A 19,260-nucleotide genomic window follows, 5' to 3' on the forward strand; every position below is an offset into this window, starting at 1 on the left:
GATTTCATGAATTGTATGAGATTAGAATACCCCCATAAGATGAATTACATTGGGATGCAATGAAATATGGTTATTGAATTATAGTATCATCCCTAGGTGGATCAAGCAAATAACTTCAGATGTTCCCCTATGAGACGTGAGCCCTAGTGACAATGTATTACATCAGAGGTTTCAAGTTATCAGTGGTAGATTATGGATCACCATTAAGGTGAATCAACAATGGATGGATAAAAGTTCCAAAGTATGAGATGAGATTAGGCCATCATTCTTAAGATGAACAGTAATGAGGAAGAACTAAAGGACTTAGATTTATACATATAGGATAAGCAGCAAGAGAGTAAGCTGGAGTTGGGTAGAAAAACTCAGTAATAATAAACTAAAGTAAGTGTTATGGTATAGTATGAACTACCTAGTTGTAGTAAAGCCATAAGCATAGATAATTGGGGCTATGAAACAAAATATAGCAACATTCGTAAATTCGACAAAGTACCGAACGAAGAACTTTAGTACACCTATAGATGCCCAGAGGGACAGCTTGTCAAAGTTATGTATATGTTCCCAAAGTGAGGCCTAGAGATTGGCTAAAAGCTGGAGAAAAAATGACAGAAGAGTTGCATAGGTGCACATACAAGGACAAAGTCATACAGGCCGCATGACAGAAGGTCGCAATAGCTATGAGATTGGAAGAATTCCGACAACAAGTCGTGGTGTGAGAAAAAGGCCTAAAAGGGGGAATGTTATAGCCTTCAGATTTATTCACAAAATAGTTTCCTAGATGTCAAGGAAAATATTAAAGTATTCGTAAGAGCTATAGGTTATGAGACTGATAAATGCATCAGTCAACATTCGGGGACGAATGTTCCAAAGGGAGGATGATGTTACACCCTATGTTTTCGTACATAAGAGTACGTCTTAAGTCAATTGATGTAAGCTCATAAATGAGATAATCTTTGAAAGTACATAAAGTAAGTTAATCATGTTACCATGGAGGTTACAAATATTTAAGATCATGAATACCAAGTACCAAGAGGGTTGGAAGGCTTAGAAGCTAAACAAATTGAAGAAAATAAGTTTTGTCAAAAGTCGACAAGTTGAGAATGTTATAACATATACTTTTGGGGTGAGAATAAGGTACTTAAAATTATAAGGAGATTATTTTATGAGTTATTTAGTTGTATGATAGACATGTGTTATGTTTTGAAGTCAAGCGAGTTGTGGAATAAAAGTAGGAAAATGTCATCACAAGTTACATTCATAAATGTGTTCAAACTTAGGTCAAATGTAGCTGATATTTTCTCCCAATATACTTGGAATTAGGGGATGATCTACCTACCAGATTGAAGATTTACGAGTCTAGTTTCTAACGCATTAAATCGTTAATCGATACGACATAGGAGTAGAGAGATACTTGCAGTTTTGCAAGACTGCAAAACTGCACAAACTGCATAGGTGACAAGTAGGTGTGTCACAAAAGCTTTTTGAGAAATACATTTTGTGTTATATGAGGTCTTTTTGGGACATATTAATACCAAATTGAAGGTCTTATAATTTAGTTTCTAACGCTCTTAATCGTTGGTTCATACGACATTCGGATAAAAAGATATAAGCGTCGGAAGAAGGGTCAATGCTAGGGTGCCAAGCTAGCACCTCTTTGATTTTTCAAAAGTTGATATATATAGGTTTTATATCATCTTTCTCTTTATCAAAAGTTGATATATACAGGATTTTAAATCGTCTTTCTCTTCATTTTTCATAGAACACGACCAGAGAACCCCCAAAAACTTACCCTTAAGCTCTCTACAAGGGTTCCAAAGAAGATTAGCATCCCGTGTATGAAATCAAGAAGCGATAACATTAGAACGATCCATACGACGTAAGTATCGCTTATATCGCCTCTCGTTTTCTTTGTAGTTTGAGTTTTGGGAAGGTACTTCATAGTTAAGAAAATTCCTAATTTCTGTATTTAAGCATATAAATGTCAAGGAGGGTTGATAAATTCGTTTCCTAATAGTTAGAACTCACTGGATGGTGATCGGACGTCGTGAGTTTGATTTTTTCACTTTTAGTAGATTGTTTTGTAGTCCACTCGTGTTGGCCTCTTTTGTTGATGTTTTATGGAGTTTTAGAGGAGAAAAGGTGTGGCGAAACACCACATAATGACGGAATGGTGGGATGATCGTTCGTCGTTACATTTTTTAGGTTGTTTGACACTTCTTTGGTTGTCGTTTTATGTATGGAGTGATTAGGGTGTGTAGGTTGTTTTCTGGTATATTGTGATGGAGATAATGTTGGAAAATGATGCATACATGTTGTTTTTATTGTGTTCTTATTTTTTTTGGTATATAGTATTGGAGGGGGGCTTTGTTACAGGGAAGATGCTGCCCAAATTTACGTAAACGAGCTACTAGTTTAAGTTGCAGACTTAGCCTTTACTCAACACTGATTTTGAATCTCCTTATGCTGTGGTAGATTGAGTTTAGTTGTTTGAAGAATTGCTTGGAATGTATTAAGGACTCAATGGAGTTAGGCATGTTAAGGCTAAACCTTTCCTTCATTTTGGCATGATCCCGTAACTACATGTGTTTGATAACGAGGCATAAAGAGAAGTTCATACTCCCGAATTTATATACATTATACTAGTCTCATAAGTTACAGTATTCTCTCTTATCAGGACTTTATATTCAATTGAGTATTGTCTTTTTCCAGTCAAGAGAGCAAAGGGTCTATATATATACAGTATTACAGTATTTTCACCACCATCGAGCTATAATCGGTGGGCAGGCCTCTACCGGGCAACCTCTGATCAGATGGTAAGGTATATATCGAGTCTATTGTGGCCAAGCGTCTATGAGCGAGCCCAGAATGGCCGAGATACAAAGCCTAGTATGGTCGAGTGCCTATCAGCGAGCCTACTATCGCATAGCAGTTACACATACCGAGCCTTATAGGGCCGGATAGCTATTTTACTTACTATATTGAGAGAGATGAGTCACTATCAACAGGTAAGCATATTTTCAAATTGTATTTGACTCCCAGGTACTTTCAGTTATTATATTATCAGTTCAGTTTCAGTTTTCAGTTATTATGTTGCCTTACATACTCGGTACATTATTTCGTACTAACGTCCCTTTTGCTGGGGACGTTGCATTTCATGCCTGCAGGTCCTGATTGATAGTTGGACAGACCCTCCCAACAGGCAGAGTCCATTTTATATATATACAGGTTTAATGGGTAGGTCGAGGCCCTGTCGCGACCATGATACAGCTCAGCTATCTCTTGAGGGTTGTAGATGAGTCCTGTATATTTTGTATATCAGTAGATATTCATGGCTTCGCCGGCCTGCACAGTTATATATATCAGCTTTGGATATGTTTACCCCAGAGATGATAGAGGCGTTATTTTCAGACGATTCAGAACATAGCCTCATCGGCATAAGTTGAGGATCACCCCTCCAGAGTTCACAGTTACAGAGTGGTACGCTCGGACCGAGTATGACATCGGATGCCGGCCACGCCTCTTCAGGTTTGGGACGTGACACCGGTATTATGCAAATTCTAAGGCACAAAGATCGAAAAAGTAAATTTGAAAGGCACTAATTGGAGAAACCAACATTAAAAGGATAGTCATTATAGAATATCTCAGCATCACTCCCAACGTTATGTGATCATCAATATGGGCTTTTATTCATCGTAGAAACAGGAAAAACAAGAATTAACAAGCTATCTCTTTTTCTCTCATTTCTATTGTTTTATCCTTGATTCCGATAGATCATCTTAATTTACGTGTCTATAAACCACGTATACAAATTACCTTTTTATGGGTAAACAACTAACATATGCATTTGGACTTCCTTCTTTATCTTCTAACTGTTCGCATATTTGTCTAACAAAAACATTCACCAATGTACCACTAAAGAGAGGAAAGAGAAAAAGTAAAGAACCAGCAAAATTTATTTTCTATGATTTTAACTGTAGCTCGCCCCTTCAGTTAGTCAGTCTTGTTGTTTCATGGTCAACTTTCCTGGAGATGGCGGATAAAGAATCATTATCCACAAAATGAAATAAAATTCTTAGAACAAGCAAGTGCTGGGGGGCCTAAGCAGTTGCGGCCATAGGAACTGATTTTTGTGCTGATCGATAACATGCCCTCTTTGCTGCTCGAACAATGTCTTCAACCTGCATCATCAAATTCAAATACTCAGAAGGAAATGGAAAAAGTATCATCAGCTTGGACATGCAATTCAACCAATAATCAATGGGAAGAAATATTCCCCATGAGCTTCTGGGATATCCGTTGTCTATCTCCAATAACACATTTTATTCCTTCTTTAACTTTCAAGCACCTTAATATGTGCATGTATGATTATGACCCTCTTTCTGGAATTGATAAAATAGACTTTTGCGAACTTCCATATACTCCTGATTCAATAATGTGTTCTGAATTCTTCTTTGTTTTCTTTCTTTGACTGGTACACTACCCCAATTCCGTATGACAATAGCAGCCTCATTTACCCTGAGCTTGGTCGAAAATAATTGTCCTCTGATATATGGAAGAACGCCACATTCGAGGCCAACTGATTCAGAGGTGTATCAGTACACAGCTGATTTGCTTATCAGAACACATAAGACACTAAACCTTCTACATCATTGATTGATGTAATCATATACAAAGACCAGAAAGAATGCCCAATCATGTTGGGTCATATCTTTTTCTTCCCCCAGTTAATGGCCATATTTTCCATTTTTATCACAATAGTCATAATAGAACCAAATTGAAGACAACACACAGAAACTGGCCAAGCCCTAACAAAACACACCTATTTCCAATGTAAGAAAAAGAAGATGATCTTCAACTACAAACCTGTGGAACAGCCATCCTTTCGAGATTTGCTGCATATGGCATAGGAACATCAGCCCCTGAAATCCTCTCAACTGGTGCATCAAGATACTCAAAGCTTTCTTCAACCACAGATGCACTAATGCAAGACAAAAATGCAATCAAGTAAGTTTCTTCGACAAAGCAGCATAAAATGGAACAAAAGCTCTTTTAGCTACTCCCTCCGTTTCAATTTATATGACGTAGTTTGACTTGGCACGGAGTTTTAAAAAAAGAAAACTTTTGAAACTTATGATCTAAAAGCTTAAAGGGTAAAAGCTTTGCGGGGCCATAACATTTGTATAGCTATAAAATCTTCTCACTAGGGGTAAAATGGATGAAGCGGAAAGTTTAAAGTTAAATTGTTTCCAATATAGAAATGTGTCATTCTTTTTTAAACGGGCTAATAAGGAAAGTATGTCATATAAATTGAAAGTTAAAACGGAGGAAGTTCTTTTTTTTCGTTTTTGTTGTGGGGAGGGGAGAGGGAAGTATCTGAAATAGATATAGAAAAGAGGATAGGGAGCTAAGATTGTTATAAAGAAGGCAACCAGATCTCTGCGCCAACACCATGTTGTGGAAACCCTTCTTCCACAGTTACAAGTCTGTTGGTTTTCCTGACAGATGCATTAATTGTGGATCTATCAAGCGGTCGGATTGAGCGTAGATTTACAACCTGTACATGAAAATTAAAAAAAAAAGGAATTAAAGGAAACTAGTATAAAGAAACAGACACCTTGTAAGCATAGACTAAAGATTTAAACCAAAACCAAAATCCGAACACGTTACCTCAGCACTAATTCCTTCCTTCGCAAGAATTTCAGCAGCCTATAAAATTTAGATTTAATACATAAGAAAATTGGTGATTATAACATTAAAAACAGTGTCATCCATTTATTTTAATGCAATATCTACCACCAAATCAAGCAATTTTTTTTATGAAATTTTCCCCGCTGAAAAAGCAGATCATAGGCAAAGGGCAGAGGCGGATTCAGAATTTGAAGTTTATGGGTTCTAACGACCCTGAGCTTGCCATCGAACCCATGGCCCATTTATGCTGTTGGGTACGCAGTTTATTATATGTACATATTTAGTGATTTCTCGACACATATATAAGATCCAGCCAAAGCTACTGGGTTTTGCGAACCTGTACCATAAATTGTGCATCTGCCACTGAACATAAGTTGTAGGAGAGGATTAGCCAAATGTTAAAGGCATGCATGTCGAGAATCTAAAGTTTCAGAGCTCAGAAATACAGATAAACACTTCATCACACAACCTAACAAAGAGCAAACTAGCTGCTGAAAACCCATGGGCTTTCTGATAATTCAGAATTGCTATGGTCACAGTTAGATATCGCCACATAAAAAAGAGAGACACAGTCCAAAGCTGTCACATAATTCAAGTCTTTGATAACAGTCCCCATAATTATCAAGCAGCATTAAAAATAACTGGAACTAGGATTGCTTCACATATGTATATATGCTCATGCGGTCCATTAGTTGTTACCAACTTGTTAAACATCTATTCAGATGCATATACACTGGCTATCTTTATTCACATATAATTCAATAGGAATCAATTATCAGCGTAACACTAAAGTATTTTCAAAAAGGCTGATGCTGGAGTTCCTTCGGAAATGCTCCAAATAGTGCTAGGTAGAAAGGCCAGACAAACCTTAAGAGCAGAGCCGACCATCTTTGAGAAAGCAGTAATTGTCACATCTTTTCCTTCAAGTTCTATCTGCCAATGGTTATAATATAAGGAACAATACCACATATCGATGATACAAAGAAACATATGATACACATGGTAGAACTTGCCTTGGCTTTTCCAATGGGAAGACAGAAACTAGAATCAAGAGATTCAGCTGAAACAGGGAAAGACTCACCATATCTGCATCATGCAAGTCACACAACGATGATACATTATGATATGTAAACACCAGAGTTCGAATAAGTAAATCAATAAAGTAACTCACAGCAACTCATTTTCCAGAAAAACAATAGGATCTGGATCCCTGATAGCAGCTTTGAGCAGGCCACGAGCATCTTCAGAAGAGTATGGAGCAAGCACCTTTAATCCTGGACATGCACCAAACCATGCTGCATAGCACTGCATAAGTAATAAATGAAAGGAATATTGAGTATAGGGCATAATCAGTGTTATCAAACAGTAAAAAGCGCAAAGAAGCTCTAAGATCCGATGAGTGTTTAAAAAATTGAAAAAGAATTACGATAAAGTGAAATATCAATTGTCTAGTGTCGCCTCTTTAGGATTACACTCATTGGCAAGGAAAACTATGCCTTGGAACCTTGATGACGACAGAGAAGCGCCCGCTAAGCAAGGTGAAGCACTCAACATGTTTTGCGCCTCACTTCAGATGATAAAGTTAAGTATGACATACACATGAGAACACACATCCCCCCTCCCCAAAACCCCCCACCCCAGCAAAGTGTGAATTATTTTTCAAGAAAAACCCAATAAGCAAAAGAAGGCATGCCAATGGATGTACATGGAAAGAAATCCAAGGTCTAGGAGATGCATCGACCACGTCTGATTTTTGTTATTCTTGCTTTTTTCCTTCATATGTGCAGAATCTCCTTTCTCATATTTTTCTTTTTCTTTGCCAATAGGGTACAGAAAAAGAGCTCCTGTTAATTATCAAAGATCAAAGCCCTACCCTTATGATCAATATCATGTTTTCCTCATTAGGAACAGAAAAGATGTTTCCGCCGAGGAAATCATGCATAAAAGTTCAAGAAGGTACCATTGATAAAAATGGAAATTGGATCTCCATCTTGCAAGCGAGATGCAAGATAAAAGGCATCATACGTAGGGGAAAAGCGACCTAATATTTTCTCTTTTAATAGTTTGAAGAGAAAGGTGTCCAGTTGTTGCAATCCCTGGGGCAGGACAATGATGCACCAAGGTAAAGATTCTTATGGTACAGGGAAACTCAAGAAACTCTGCTTTCAGAAATCAGAAATTGAGACAGACCTTAGATCTTCTCTCAGAATTGTTTATACAACCAGAAGTGAAACATAAAAACTTTCTTAGCTGGACTTTGTTGACCTCCAGTTACTTTGAATAATTTTTAGAAACTCCTATTTCACTAGCGACATTGTTCCATCAATTTATAAGAATGATAATTAGACTACAAATTAGCTTATTCCTCATATGGTGATAAAGAAAATTATCTATAGCAAGTCACATTTAAAAGATCTTGCACACAGCAAGCCATACTTTAAGAACTGCTTTGGAGTAACTTTGGGTTTTAAGCCATGACCTTATCTCCATTCCACACCTAATGCAGCAGAGCGGGTGGTACTTCCAAGTTAGTTATTCAGAAGTACACAGCCAGGGTGCTGTTCAAATGTCCTAATGTCAATCATCAGATTGATGCACAACACTCCATCCACACATTAACAGCTCATTTATAACCATTCAACTACTTCAAAAAAGCAGTTTCCTGATGTCAATCATTAGAATTTTATATATAAGGAAATAGCATTTCTCTCCAAAGGTAAAGAGCAAAAGCGCAGGAAAGGGCTATAAGCTGGTGCCTGTTCAAAAGGCTCAGAAGATCAGATTCATAACTAAGACTTCTGATGATGTATATATGGAAGGCGTATTTGAAGACCAACACTAGGGGTCAGGATGGCTACGCCACAAAACAGCGAATACCGTCTTCCCGAGCAGTGGCTTGAGTACTATCGCAGTCTGATCATGCTCTAGCATTTATTTTTGCATAAAGTTATTTGAAGGCTTCTCAAACATTATAGAACACAAGTTACATTATAAAGATAACTTTAAGGGTCAAATGCATAGATTAAGGAATACACACATAAAAATCCATTGATAATGACTAGGTGCAGCAAACGGGAAAGTTGGGTTGAATATGGGCGGGTCAAAAACGGGTTAGCCAGAAATGTAAATTTCCGACCTCCCACCCCCTCCCCTCCCCTCCCCCAATATTTAATACGGATAAAAAATTAGGTTAACCGACGGATAATATGGATATCCATGGCTTCTTGAATGTTCATTTTTTACTTTTTGTCCAAATGCATACACAATACACCATTTATGCAAAGGAGGAGATATATTTACTCCATTTTATTAGGTGTTTCATTTAAAGGAAGAAGGCAATCTCTGCAAAGATTGAATCACTCTTTGCCTTGTATTATATAGATGCTTTAATAACGATCTTTAAATCAAAATTAATATTATTATTCATGATCAACATTTAGTTAGTACACTTGAAAATTAGTTTTGTTTTGTAATAATATCGAGCCGTGGAAACAGCCTCTTGCAGAGATACAGGGTAAGGCTGCGTACAAAAGACCTTTAGGGTTTAGCCCTTCCCCAGACCCCGCGCATAGCGGGAGCTTAATGCACTGAGCTGCCCTTGTTTTGTAATAATATCTACATGTTTCTTCAATGGTAATGATGTATTTCATAATTTATTTACATAATCGACATCAATTTTACATTCAAAGTAAAAAAGAGTACAACTTCTTGTGTTCATTAAATTTTATGATAAACACTTAAAATATGGGTAATCCTATATGGAGTTCGCGTGTGTCCAAAGATTAGTAATATAGATAACAACTTAGCTCATTCAGTAATGTTTTCCTTTGAAATTCATATGCAGAGCCACTTTAATGCATAATATTAGAATATACCATCCCAAAAATGTACGGGACATTTTCTTATTTTAAACTTTTTTATCTGAATAAATCAAAAAATTATGAAAAAGAATTTAAAAAAAAAAAAAAGATTAGCTCAAGGAAAAAAATAGAAAAAAAGATCTGTCATAAAAGAATTACACCCAGTTAAGATCTAAACTTTAGCTTATGACAAAAATGAGAAGAAAAAAGAAAGAACAAAAGAGAAGAAAAAGACAAAAAACAAAAAAGAAACAAAAGCTTGACTTTTGCATTTTAATTTGCAATCTCAATAGTAGAGGTGCCCAAGATGGCAAATCTACAAAGGATCAATTCTAAAAAGTCAACCAAGTCTATGCCAACTGGGTTATCGATGGGTGAAATCTATTTTCGACACGCGGGTTATCCATTTTTTTGAGCGGATAATATGAGTTGACCCATATTTGACCCTCTTTTAGTGGATAAGGGATCCAACCCATTTTTTAGAGGATAATATGGGCAGATTCTTATAAATTATATTCATTTTGCCACATCTAATAATGACCAACATACACTGATACTCGGTGGCATTACAAGGCATACACCAATGAAGCCACAAGACAAATAAAAGCAAATAGCTATAATTTGGCCGTTACTCGTTAGTCCTAACACTTGTAGTTCTCTCACTTAATATTAGTATCTTTAAGCATGTGAGAAATCACGGGAGAAAAATATATATTACTGATGTTTAACTATAATACAAGGACCTCTATTTATAATAATACACAATACATACACTAATCATATTCTATGTGGGACTATACTTATTTACACAACTACTAAACATCTAACACTCCCCCTCAAGCCGATGCACACAAATCATACGTACCGAGCTTGTTATATATATGTAACTAATATGAAGACCAGTGTGGGACTTGGTGAAATATCTGCAAGCCCACAAACTTTGTAGCAATATCTCTTGTGAGTATCTTTTCTCCGACGAAGTGACAATCAATCTCAATGTGTTTAGTTCTGTCATGGAATACTGGATTTGATGCAATATGAAGGGTAGCTTGATTATCGCACACAAGTTCCATCTGGCTGATTCCACTGAATTTTAACTTTTTGAGCAATTGTATGGTCCAAATTAGCTCACATATTGCCATAGCCATTGCTCGATATTATGCTTCTGCACTAGACCGAGCAACTACATTCTGTTTTTTGCTCTTCCAAGACACCAAATTACCTCATACTAAAGCACAATACCCAGATGTAAAATGTCTATCAAAAGGTGATCCTGCCCAATCAGCATCTGAGTATCCAATGATCTGCTCATGGCATCGATCCTTAAACAATAACCATTTGCATGGAGCTGATTTTATATGTCGAAGAATGCGGACAACAGTATCCTAATGACTATCACAGGGAGAATCCACAAACTGACTCACAACAGCCACATGACTGGAAATATCAAGTCTAGTTATTGTGAGGTAATTTAATTTACCAACCAGCTGCTTATATCTTGCAGGATTGCTAACCGGCTCCCCTTGTCATGGCAGAAGTTTAGAATTCGAATCCATAGGAGTGTCAACAGGTCTACAACCTGTCATTCATGTCCCCTCAAGAATGTCTAAGGCATACTTCCATTGTGAGATCACAATACCTGAGCTAGATTGAACGACCTCAATACCCAGAAAATACTTTAATCTGCCAAGATCCTTAGTTTTAAAGTGTTGAAAGAGATATTTTTTCAACTTAGTAATATCATCTTAATCATGCCGATAATAACAATATCGTCAACATAAACCACCAGATAAATACAAAGATTTGAAGCAGAATGTTGATAAAACACAGAGTGATCAACTTCACTACGAGTCATGTCAAACTCTTGAATAACTGTCCTGAACTTACCAAACTAGGCTCGAGGAGACTATTTTAGACCATAAAGTCACTGGCGCAAACGACATACAAGGCAACTAGATTCCCCCTAAGCAACAAAACCAGATGGTTGCTCCATATAAACTTCATCCTCAAGGTCACCGTGAAGAAAAACACTCTCAATGTCCAACTAATAGAGACGCCAATGGCGAACAACAACCATGGATAAAAAAGGTGGATTGATGCTATTTTAGCCACGGGACAGAAACTATCAGTATAATCGAGCCCAAATATCTGTATATACCCTTTGGCAAAGACGGTCAATCAACCTGGTTATCCGGACCAACTTTGACGGCATAAACCCAACGACAACCAACAGTAGATTTACTTGAAGGAAGAGGAACAAGCTCCTAAGTATCACTCGTATGTAAAGCAGACATCTCGTCAATCATAGCCTGTCGCCATTCTGGATGAGACAATGCTTCACCTGTAGACTTAGTGATGGAAATAGAGGACAAAAAATATACAAAAACATAATGGGGTGATGACAGACGATGATAACTTAAACCGACATAATGTGGATTTGGATTAAGTGTGGACCATATACCTCTTCGAAGTGCAATCAGTAAACTAGGACGAGACAAGTTAGGAGCAGGGCCAGGTGCAGGATGTGAACTAGCTAGGCCTGATGCTGGACACAGACAACGGCGATAAGTCCAGAGTGGTGTTCCTGTGGCTAGGATCTAGGAGAAGTAGCACTAGATTCCTCAACAGTCGGTATGGGTAATACTTCTATGGCTAAGGATGTAGAAGAGATGTATGGGCAAGACCTCAAATATATCAAGGTGGTCAGAGAAGTAAAGTAAGGTGAAACTCGTAAAATGTAATATCAGCTGACATAAGGTACCTACGAAGATCAGGTGAGTAGCAATAATATCCCTTTTGAACTCGAGAATACCCAAGGAAGACACCCTTGAGAGCACGAGGAGCTAACTTATCCTTTTCAAGAGTTGTTATGAACGAAGCATGTGCTCCCAAACACACGAGTGGGAAGCGAGTATAAGGGTGACTGAAAATATACTGAATGCGAAATCTGACTTTGAATATAAGATGAAGGCATCCGATTAATCAAATAACAAGTCGTGAAAACTGCATCACTCTAAAAATGCAGCGGAACATGGGACTCAATGAGAAGTGTGTGAGCAATCTCAATGAAGTGCCTGTTCTTTCTCTATGCTACCCTATCTACTGAGGGGTAGACGGATAAGACGGCTGACGAATAATTCTCTAATAAGTCATAAACTGCTAAATTGAGAGCATAAGCATCCTAAGACATTATGATTGCGAAAGATGCGAATAGAAATGCCAAACTGATTTTATATTTCAGCACAAAAACTTTAGAATATAGAAAGCAACTCAGAACGAACTTTCATTAGGAAAATCCAAGTACATCTTGAGTAATCCTCAATGAAACTAACAAAATAACGAAATTCTAAGGTTGAACTAACTCTACTACGACCCCATATATCATAATGAACTAAAGAAAAAATAGACTCTGCACGACTCTTAACATTGTGCGAAAAGGCAGCTTGAGCATGTTTCCCAAGTTGACACGACTCATAATCTAATATAGACAAACTAGACAAACTGGGCACCATCTTCTGAAGATTGGATAAACTCGGATGTCCTAAACGTCTGTGAATTAGCTCTGGAGGATTTGTAACTGGACATGTTGTGAAGGGATTGAGTGAGTTAACGTAGTAAAGGCCTTGTGACTAACACTCTGTGCCAATCGTTTGTTTCGTACTGTTGTCCTGCATAACAAAAGACTCATCAATAAAATATATACCACAATGCAGGGCACGAGTCAATCGACTAACAGATACAAGATTAAAAGAACGGTCAGGGACATAAAGGACAGAATCTAATGTGACAGAGGATAAGGGATTAGCTTGTCGTCTTGTCCAACTCCTTTTGCTTTTGTTGGGATTCCATTGGCTAGAGTCGCATTGGGAAGAGAGTATGAATAAACAATATTTGGCAAGAGTTAACTTTTACCAAAAATATGATCAAAGGTGCCTGAGTCCATGACCCACGGCTCAAGAGTAGTAGACTGGGAAACACAAGCAAAGGAATTACCATCAACAAAGTATCAGTATGAGCAACAAAGATTACTTGTGGAGGTGTCGATTTACTAGCTCAATACTGTAGGAACTCATTATATTCCCATTCAGATAAAGAAAACCCCTGGTTACCTACAATCTTGGTTTGAGCAACATGAGCATTTTTTGGTAGTCGACCATGCAAAGAGTAACAGACCTCACGAGTGTGTCCAAGCTTATTATAATAAGAATCACTTGGGTCGAGACCTTCCAAAACAACCTCCTCCTCGTCTATTCTCCATAGTCTAAGATGTCCAATTTTTCACTGTCTGGGATGCGATAATAGAGGACCGATTGTCTATGATAAGATCACTATGTGACTGGCACTGCAGCAAGGCGAAGTAATCTAGAGAATAATGCATCAACTGTAGGGATAGTCGGACGAGCCAAAATCTGGTCGCGTATTGAATCAAGGTCATTAGGTAGTCCAGCGAGCTTAAGAATTAGAAACATCTTCTGTCATCGCTCTTGTTGCCTTTCAATACTAGCAAAAACTGCATCAACTTCTCAAATTCCTCCATGATGGCCTGTACTTGTCTCAAGCAGACATATCAAATTCATGTTTCTTCAAATTGTCATCCACAATATCACATCATAAAACGTGATATGTCATTAGTGTATAAAGTGTGAGCCTTTTCCCAAACTAAATGACATGTCTGGAATGGACGAAACAAAAACATCAACTTGGAATCAATGTACCGCCACAGGATACTACATAATTGAGCATCGATTTTTTCCAATGTGTTTTGGCCTTTTCATCTCTCTGACTAGCCTTTTCAATTAAATGATCTTGAACATCCTGACCTTTACACCACAACTCGACAGACGAAGCCCAAGCTAAATAATTTGAACTCCCAAATAGGGGTTCAGAAGTAATCATAAAGGTTGAATTTCCAACTCCACTATTTTTGGAACCAAACGCATCTAAATTGAAAGACATTATTGGATTGAAGTGAATTCTAATTGACCAAATCCATAATCAACTTCAAGAAGTCAAGAAAATAGCTTCAAAAGATCCCAACAAAACTAGGAAATTCCAGAAAGCACTGCTCAAACTGGACAGAATATTGTTCATGCCAGAAAAGTTACGGTAGCTCGCCGAAAAATTCCAAATTTGTCGGAATTTGTAGGAAATAGTATAGGTGGACTCGGAATCACTGTGTGAGCAAGCTGTCCTGAAGAAGTTTTGTCGGAATCTGGTCGGAAGAGGGATCACGCGCCCAGCGAGTGTACAGATCTCGCCGGAAAATTTCCTATCTATCCGGCGCGTGGGGAGGATTTTTCAGGTGGGGTTTGATGGGGTTAGGTCATAGGACTACGGCGGACCTTGTGGTGGTGTTGATTTGTGTACAACACTGATAAATAGTGACTTTGATGCAAACAGCCACTAAAGTTGCACGGTGAACTGTTTCTTCCCGGAATAGAACTTTGATACCATGTCAAAAATCACAGGAAAAAAATATATTATTGATGTTTAACTATAATACAAGGACCCTTATTTATAACAATACACAATTCATACACTAATCCTATTCCATGTGGGACTATACTTATTTACACAACTATCAACTATCTAACAAAGCATATCTACTCTTCTACCTTAAGTTTTGCATATTTTACTTGATCCAGTATATGTTTTCAGCTTCTAAAACTCAAATACCCAATATGAATTTCATAGCTCCTCGCTTTACCAAAGAATTACTTACACAAGAGACCTACCTCCACAAACAACCTTAGGCTGGTATAATGATAGTAGCTGCTACCCATCCAGTCAATGTTCGCTTACCCAGACTTATATATGTATATACGCTTAGAGCTCCCTCCTCACCCATACGATTCCCGATAGTAGAAGAGAAGCCTCTAAAACAGTAGGGTGAAAAGTGAGGAAGGAAGAGCTTAGGGAACGTCACGAGAGGGGAAGATAGAAAGGTAAACTATGACACCGGGAACTACGCTTTTTATCCCTGTCTCTACAGTCCCCACACTCTCATCTCTTACCAACCTCTCTTTAACTAACCCTCTCTACTTTAATACTAATTGCTGTGATAGTACAAAAAGAGAAATCTGGGACATTCTTGGAAAAACAAATATAGCTCTCTGAAGGAGAAAATTCCATTATCATATCAGCGAGATGTTATTTTTGCAACTAACTTTCTAGCATCCTCATTCATAAGCTAGCGCCTGCAACCTGATCAGTCCCTAAAACCAAGCAGGCAATTAACCGATGGTGCTTCAAATGATGGTTCAAGTGTGTTCTATGTAATTGATTAACTGAAGGCAATGTTAAAACACAATCTTAATGAATCTTAGATGAAAAGTTCCCTTTATTTCTGCCTATTGCCGCATACAAAGAAAAAAAATTCAATCTGGAAACAGATGAGCTTATATAGCATACTTTTACCACCAAGATGAGATAAATACAGAAGATCAAATGTAATAACTTATAACAGTGTAACAACATGATGCTTAAGCTTACTTCACTTAACTTCAGTGAACTCTTACAACAGCACCAACAAAACAGAGTGCACGCCCCATGTCAGTTCAAAGACATACCTGAGAATGCTGGGCACCAACTCCAGCTGCAGCACCATTAGGACCTCTGAAAACAATTGGCACTGATATCTGACCAGCAGACATGTAATTGGATTTTGCGGCAGAATTAATAATATGGTCGATTGCCTGCAAATAAGCACCAGCAAGGTTATATGCCTGGACTCAAGGACAAGTGCTATAAATAACCCCAAAGTTATGATAATATTACAAATCCTATATAAAAAATGATTTTCCACATGCAGTGACTTAACCAGAATCCATGCCAACATTTGCAGACAGAAATGACATTGTCATATGCTATTCTAGAAGCTCTACAGACACATGTCAGTACAAAGAGAGGGAATACATTGCAGCATGTCAATTTGGTTAGATAAGAAAATACAAAAAATTCTCAATGCTCGCAAAACAACAGTAATAAGAAAACATTTATACTTATTTGTAAATAAAATAGAGCTACTGAAAAAACCATAAGGCCATTTAAGTATTTAATAGATTAGCCCATTAACCAATACAGCCACTCAAGAATTAGCTGTAGTGTCACGCATTATAAAGCTGGAGATGACGAAATGTTGGACTATAACGAGTTGGTATCAACCTCAAATATAAAAGTGCCCTTTTTAACTTTCTAGCTTAAGTGCTTAAAATTTGTATCCTCCTTACAGTGCAGCTGCTTGTTGATAGCATTTCAGTGGCTGAAAGCAATAGCTGGCATCCATTCCCTGAGAAAACACGAGTACACGGAAGAGAAAGCAATAGCAGCTTGCTTTCAATAGAGTAGGTGGTCTGTCGAATTCAGAACTGAAATACCAAGACAGAATCTTTTGTCCTCAAAGACTATAACTAAAGTTTCCTCCCCCTTTGGCATTTTGTTGCTTTAATTTTTTAAAATCATTTTTTTATTAGAGCATTTTGTTGCTTGTATTAGCAACACATTTCATTCAATCAGCAAAAATACAAAACAAAGAAAAGAACAACTTACACCACATCTTACTAGAAAATAACTCCGCACTAATCTTGATTCATGAACCAATCGTATTTGCAAGTTTTTTTTATCCTAAACCTTACTTAAAAACACCCACAGATGTACCCACTAACCACCACCACCACCCACCCCTGATACAGTTGTGTGCTACATTTGTTTCATTCAACGACAATGTGAATGACTTTTACATCTTTGACAAATAATTCAGTAGATCACTAAGAAAAGAAAAACAGTGTTGTAAAGAGAAAAAAAAGTCCAACCTGCATGGAGAAGTTAAATGTCATGAATTCTATTATAGGCTTCAGTCCATGGTAAGCGGCACCAACTCCAATTCCAGCAAATCCAGCCTAGGAAAGAACATAAGACGTTTTAGCCGCTTCATCATATATGTTCAACGAAGAGCCAAAGAACATCTATTTGATTATTAGGGTACAAGGAGCAACCTCAGTGATCGGTGTATCAAGAACTCTTTCCGGACCATATTTATCCAAAAGCCCCTTTGAAATCTGGGAGATTTATAATGCAAAAAAAAGATCAGGCATAAATATAGATTATCAAATGTGATGAATACAGGAGATTAGTGCAACAATTGAGATTGTGCAAGATATCTAACCTTGTAGGCTCCCTGGTACTCACCAACCTAAGTCAACAGAATAAAGAATATATATTTTATTGATCAAGATTTAAAAAATAACATTGAATGGTTATACAATGCATTTTAAGAACCTTTTAAAAAGCTACAACTATACCTCTTCCCCCATTATAAAGACCTTAGGATCTGCAGACATTTCTTCATCAAGAGCAGAATTTAGAGCGTCGCGCACTGTCATCTGCAAAGATGTTTAAAGCACTCACTATCAAATAAAACTAAACATTAAATTATTGCATGACAAAATTAAAGGAAAAGAAATCACCTCTTTAGCAGTGGAAGAGTAAGTTCTAGATGTAAATACCCTGCTTTCCCGTAAGAACTGGTTTATATTCTGAAACCAGAAACGCAATTTAAAAAATTTCAGAAAAATGAAATCTGAATCTATTACAAAAAAATTAACTCCAATACTCACGAAAGCAGAAATGCCTCTGCTGGCCAATTTTCGACTTATAATTCCAGACATATCCACTTCCTCTTAACTGAGAGAAAACATAATAAAAATCACAAACATATCCTCAAGCAATAGGTTAAATCAGTGAAAACAAAAGAAAGGTTTATCAAACCTATATTCTTCCTTTATTTATCTTGTTTGTACCAGGGTTCAGCAGGAGTAATAAGAAAGCGAGCACTGACAATTATTCAAAGTCTACAAAAATTTAGTAAAAAAAAGACTAAAATTACCAATAATTAAGTCAATGTAACATAGATCTAACAAAACACTCATACGATCATCACACGAACAAGCAGACAAAATTATATATATCTACATAAGAAGAAGAAAATACCGATAAATTTCAATTAATCGCTGGAATTTTACGTTGGATTTTCTTAAGGGGTGGGAGGTTGGAGGGAAATGAACCTGTTAGTTAGTTGTTGGCTATGGCAGAGAGAAGAAGCAGAGAGTGATTGAAAGTGATACTTTTGATTGCGCGAGAGAGAGAGAGGAGAAGACAATAAAAAAAATGGCCAAAAGCTGCTTTCCTTATTTGTTTAATTTTAGTTAGTAAAATAGTCTCCAATTGGCGGCCTTAAGGAGGGGGCGGACCATAAGATCCATGGAGCGTTACAATTTTGACTCGCTCTTGGCGCCTGTGAAGAGTTACGGCTTCTTTTTTTTTTTTTAAAACCCCTCCCAAATTAGGAGATCTGTATTTTTTCCACGCTTCCCCTCCATGGTGACTCGAACCCATGATCTAACGGTCATAGGTGGAGGTGCTTTTACCAACTGAGCAAGCCTCACTTGTAAGTTACAGCTTGTTTTGATGATTATTATCCATTACTATAACATATTGTATTGTTATCCCAAAATAATATTTGTTTTAATTGTTTTGTTAAATTTATTGTTTCGAAACAACAAAAAATCTCATTTTTTTAACAACCGATTTAATGTGGTGAAATTGTTTCCTATTTTTTTCCCAATTATGTCCGAACTTATTACCTTAAAATTATATTTTCCCTTTTTTTGTTTAACTCCAAATCTCCAACATTTAACCTACTTTGTCTTCGTCCAGT

General features: G+C 37.2%; 1 protein-coding gene across 6 annotated transcripts; it reads right to left on the minus strand.

The window, feature by feature from the left end:
- Window positions 1-3,854: 3,854 nt before the first annotated feature.
- On the minus strand, window positions 3,855-18,769 carry LOC107797920 (pyruvate dehydrogenase E1 component subunit beta-1, mitochondrial). 6 transcript variants are annotated; one of them, XM_016620840.2, is made up of 16 exons: window positions 18,608-18,769; window positions 18,312-18,394; window positions 18,161-18,227; window positions 18,011-18,079; window positions 17,846-17,926; window positions 17,710-17,736; window positions 17,540-17,602; window positions 17,357-17,443; window positions 16,115-16,240; window positions 6,857-6,990; window positions 6,699-6,771; window positions 6,553-6,618; window positions 5,665-5,703; window positions 5,427-5,551; window positions 4,861-4,975; window positions 3,855-4,175 (listed from the first exon to the last, which is right to left on the minus strand). In XM_016620840.2, the coding sequence occupies exons 3-16, from the start codon at window positions 18,209-18,211 to the stop codon at window positions 4,095-4,097; spliced, it is 1,137 nt and encodes a 378-aa protein (XP_016476326.1). In that variant the 5' UTR covers window positions 18,212-18,227; window positions 18,312-18,394; window positions 18,608-18,769; the 3' UTR covers window positions 3,855-4,094. The 6 variants fall into 6 exon arrangements, with proteins under 6 accessions (XP_016476326.1, XP_016476328.1, XP_016476324.1 ...); XM_016620842.2 differs by having other exon boundaries at window positions 18,312-18,376; window positions 18,608-18,751; XM_016620838.2 differs by having other exon boundaries at window positions 18,534-18,732.
- Window positions 18,770-19,260: the final 491 nt, after the last annotated feature.

The sequence above is a fragment of the Nicotiana tabacum genome, chromosome 20 (genome assembly GCF_000715075.1).
Source record: "Nicotiana tabacum cultivar K326 chromosome 20, ASM71507v2, whole genome shotgun sequence".
NCBI lineage: Eukaryota > Viridiplantae > Streptophyta > Magnoliopsida > Solanales > Solanaceae > Nicotiana > Nicotiana tabacum.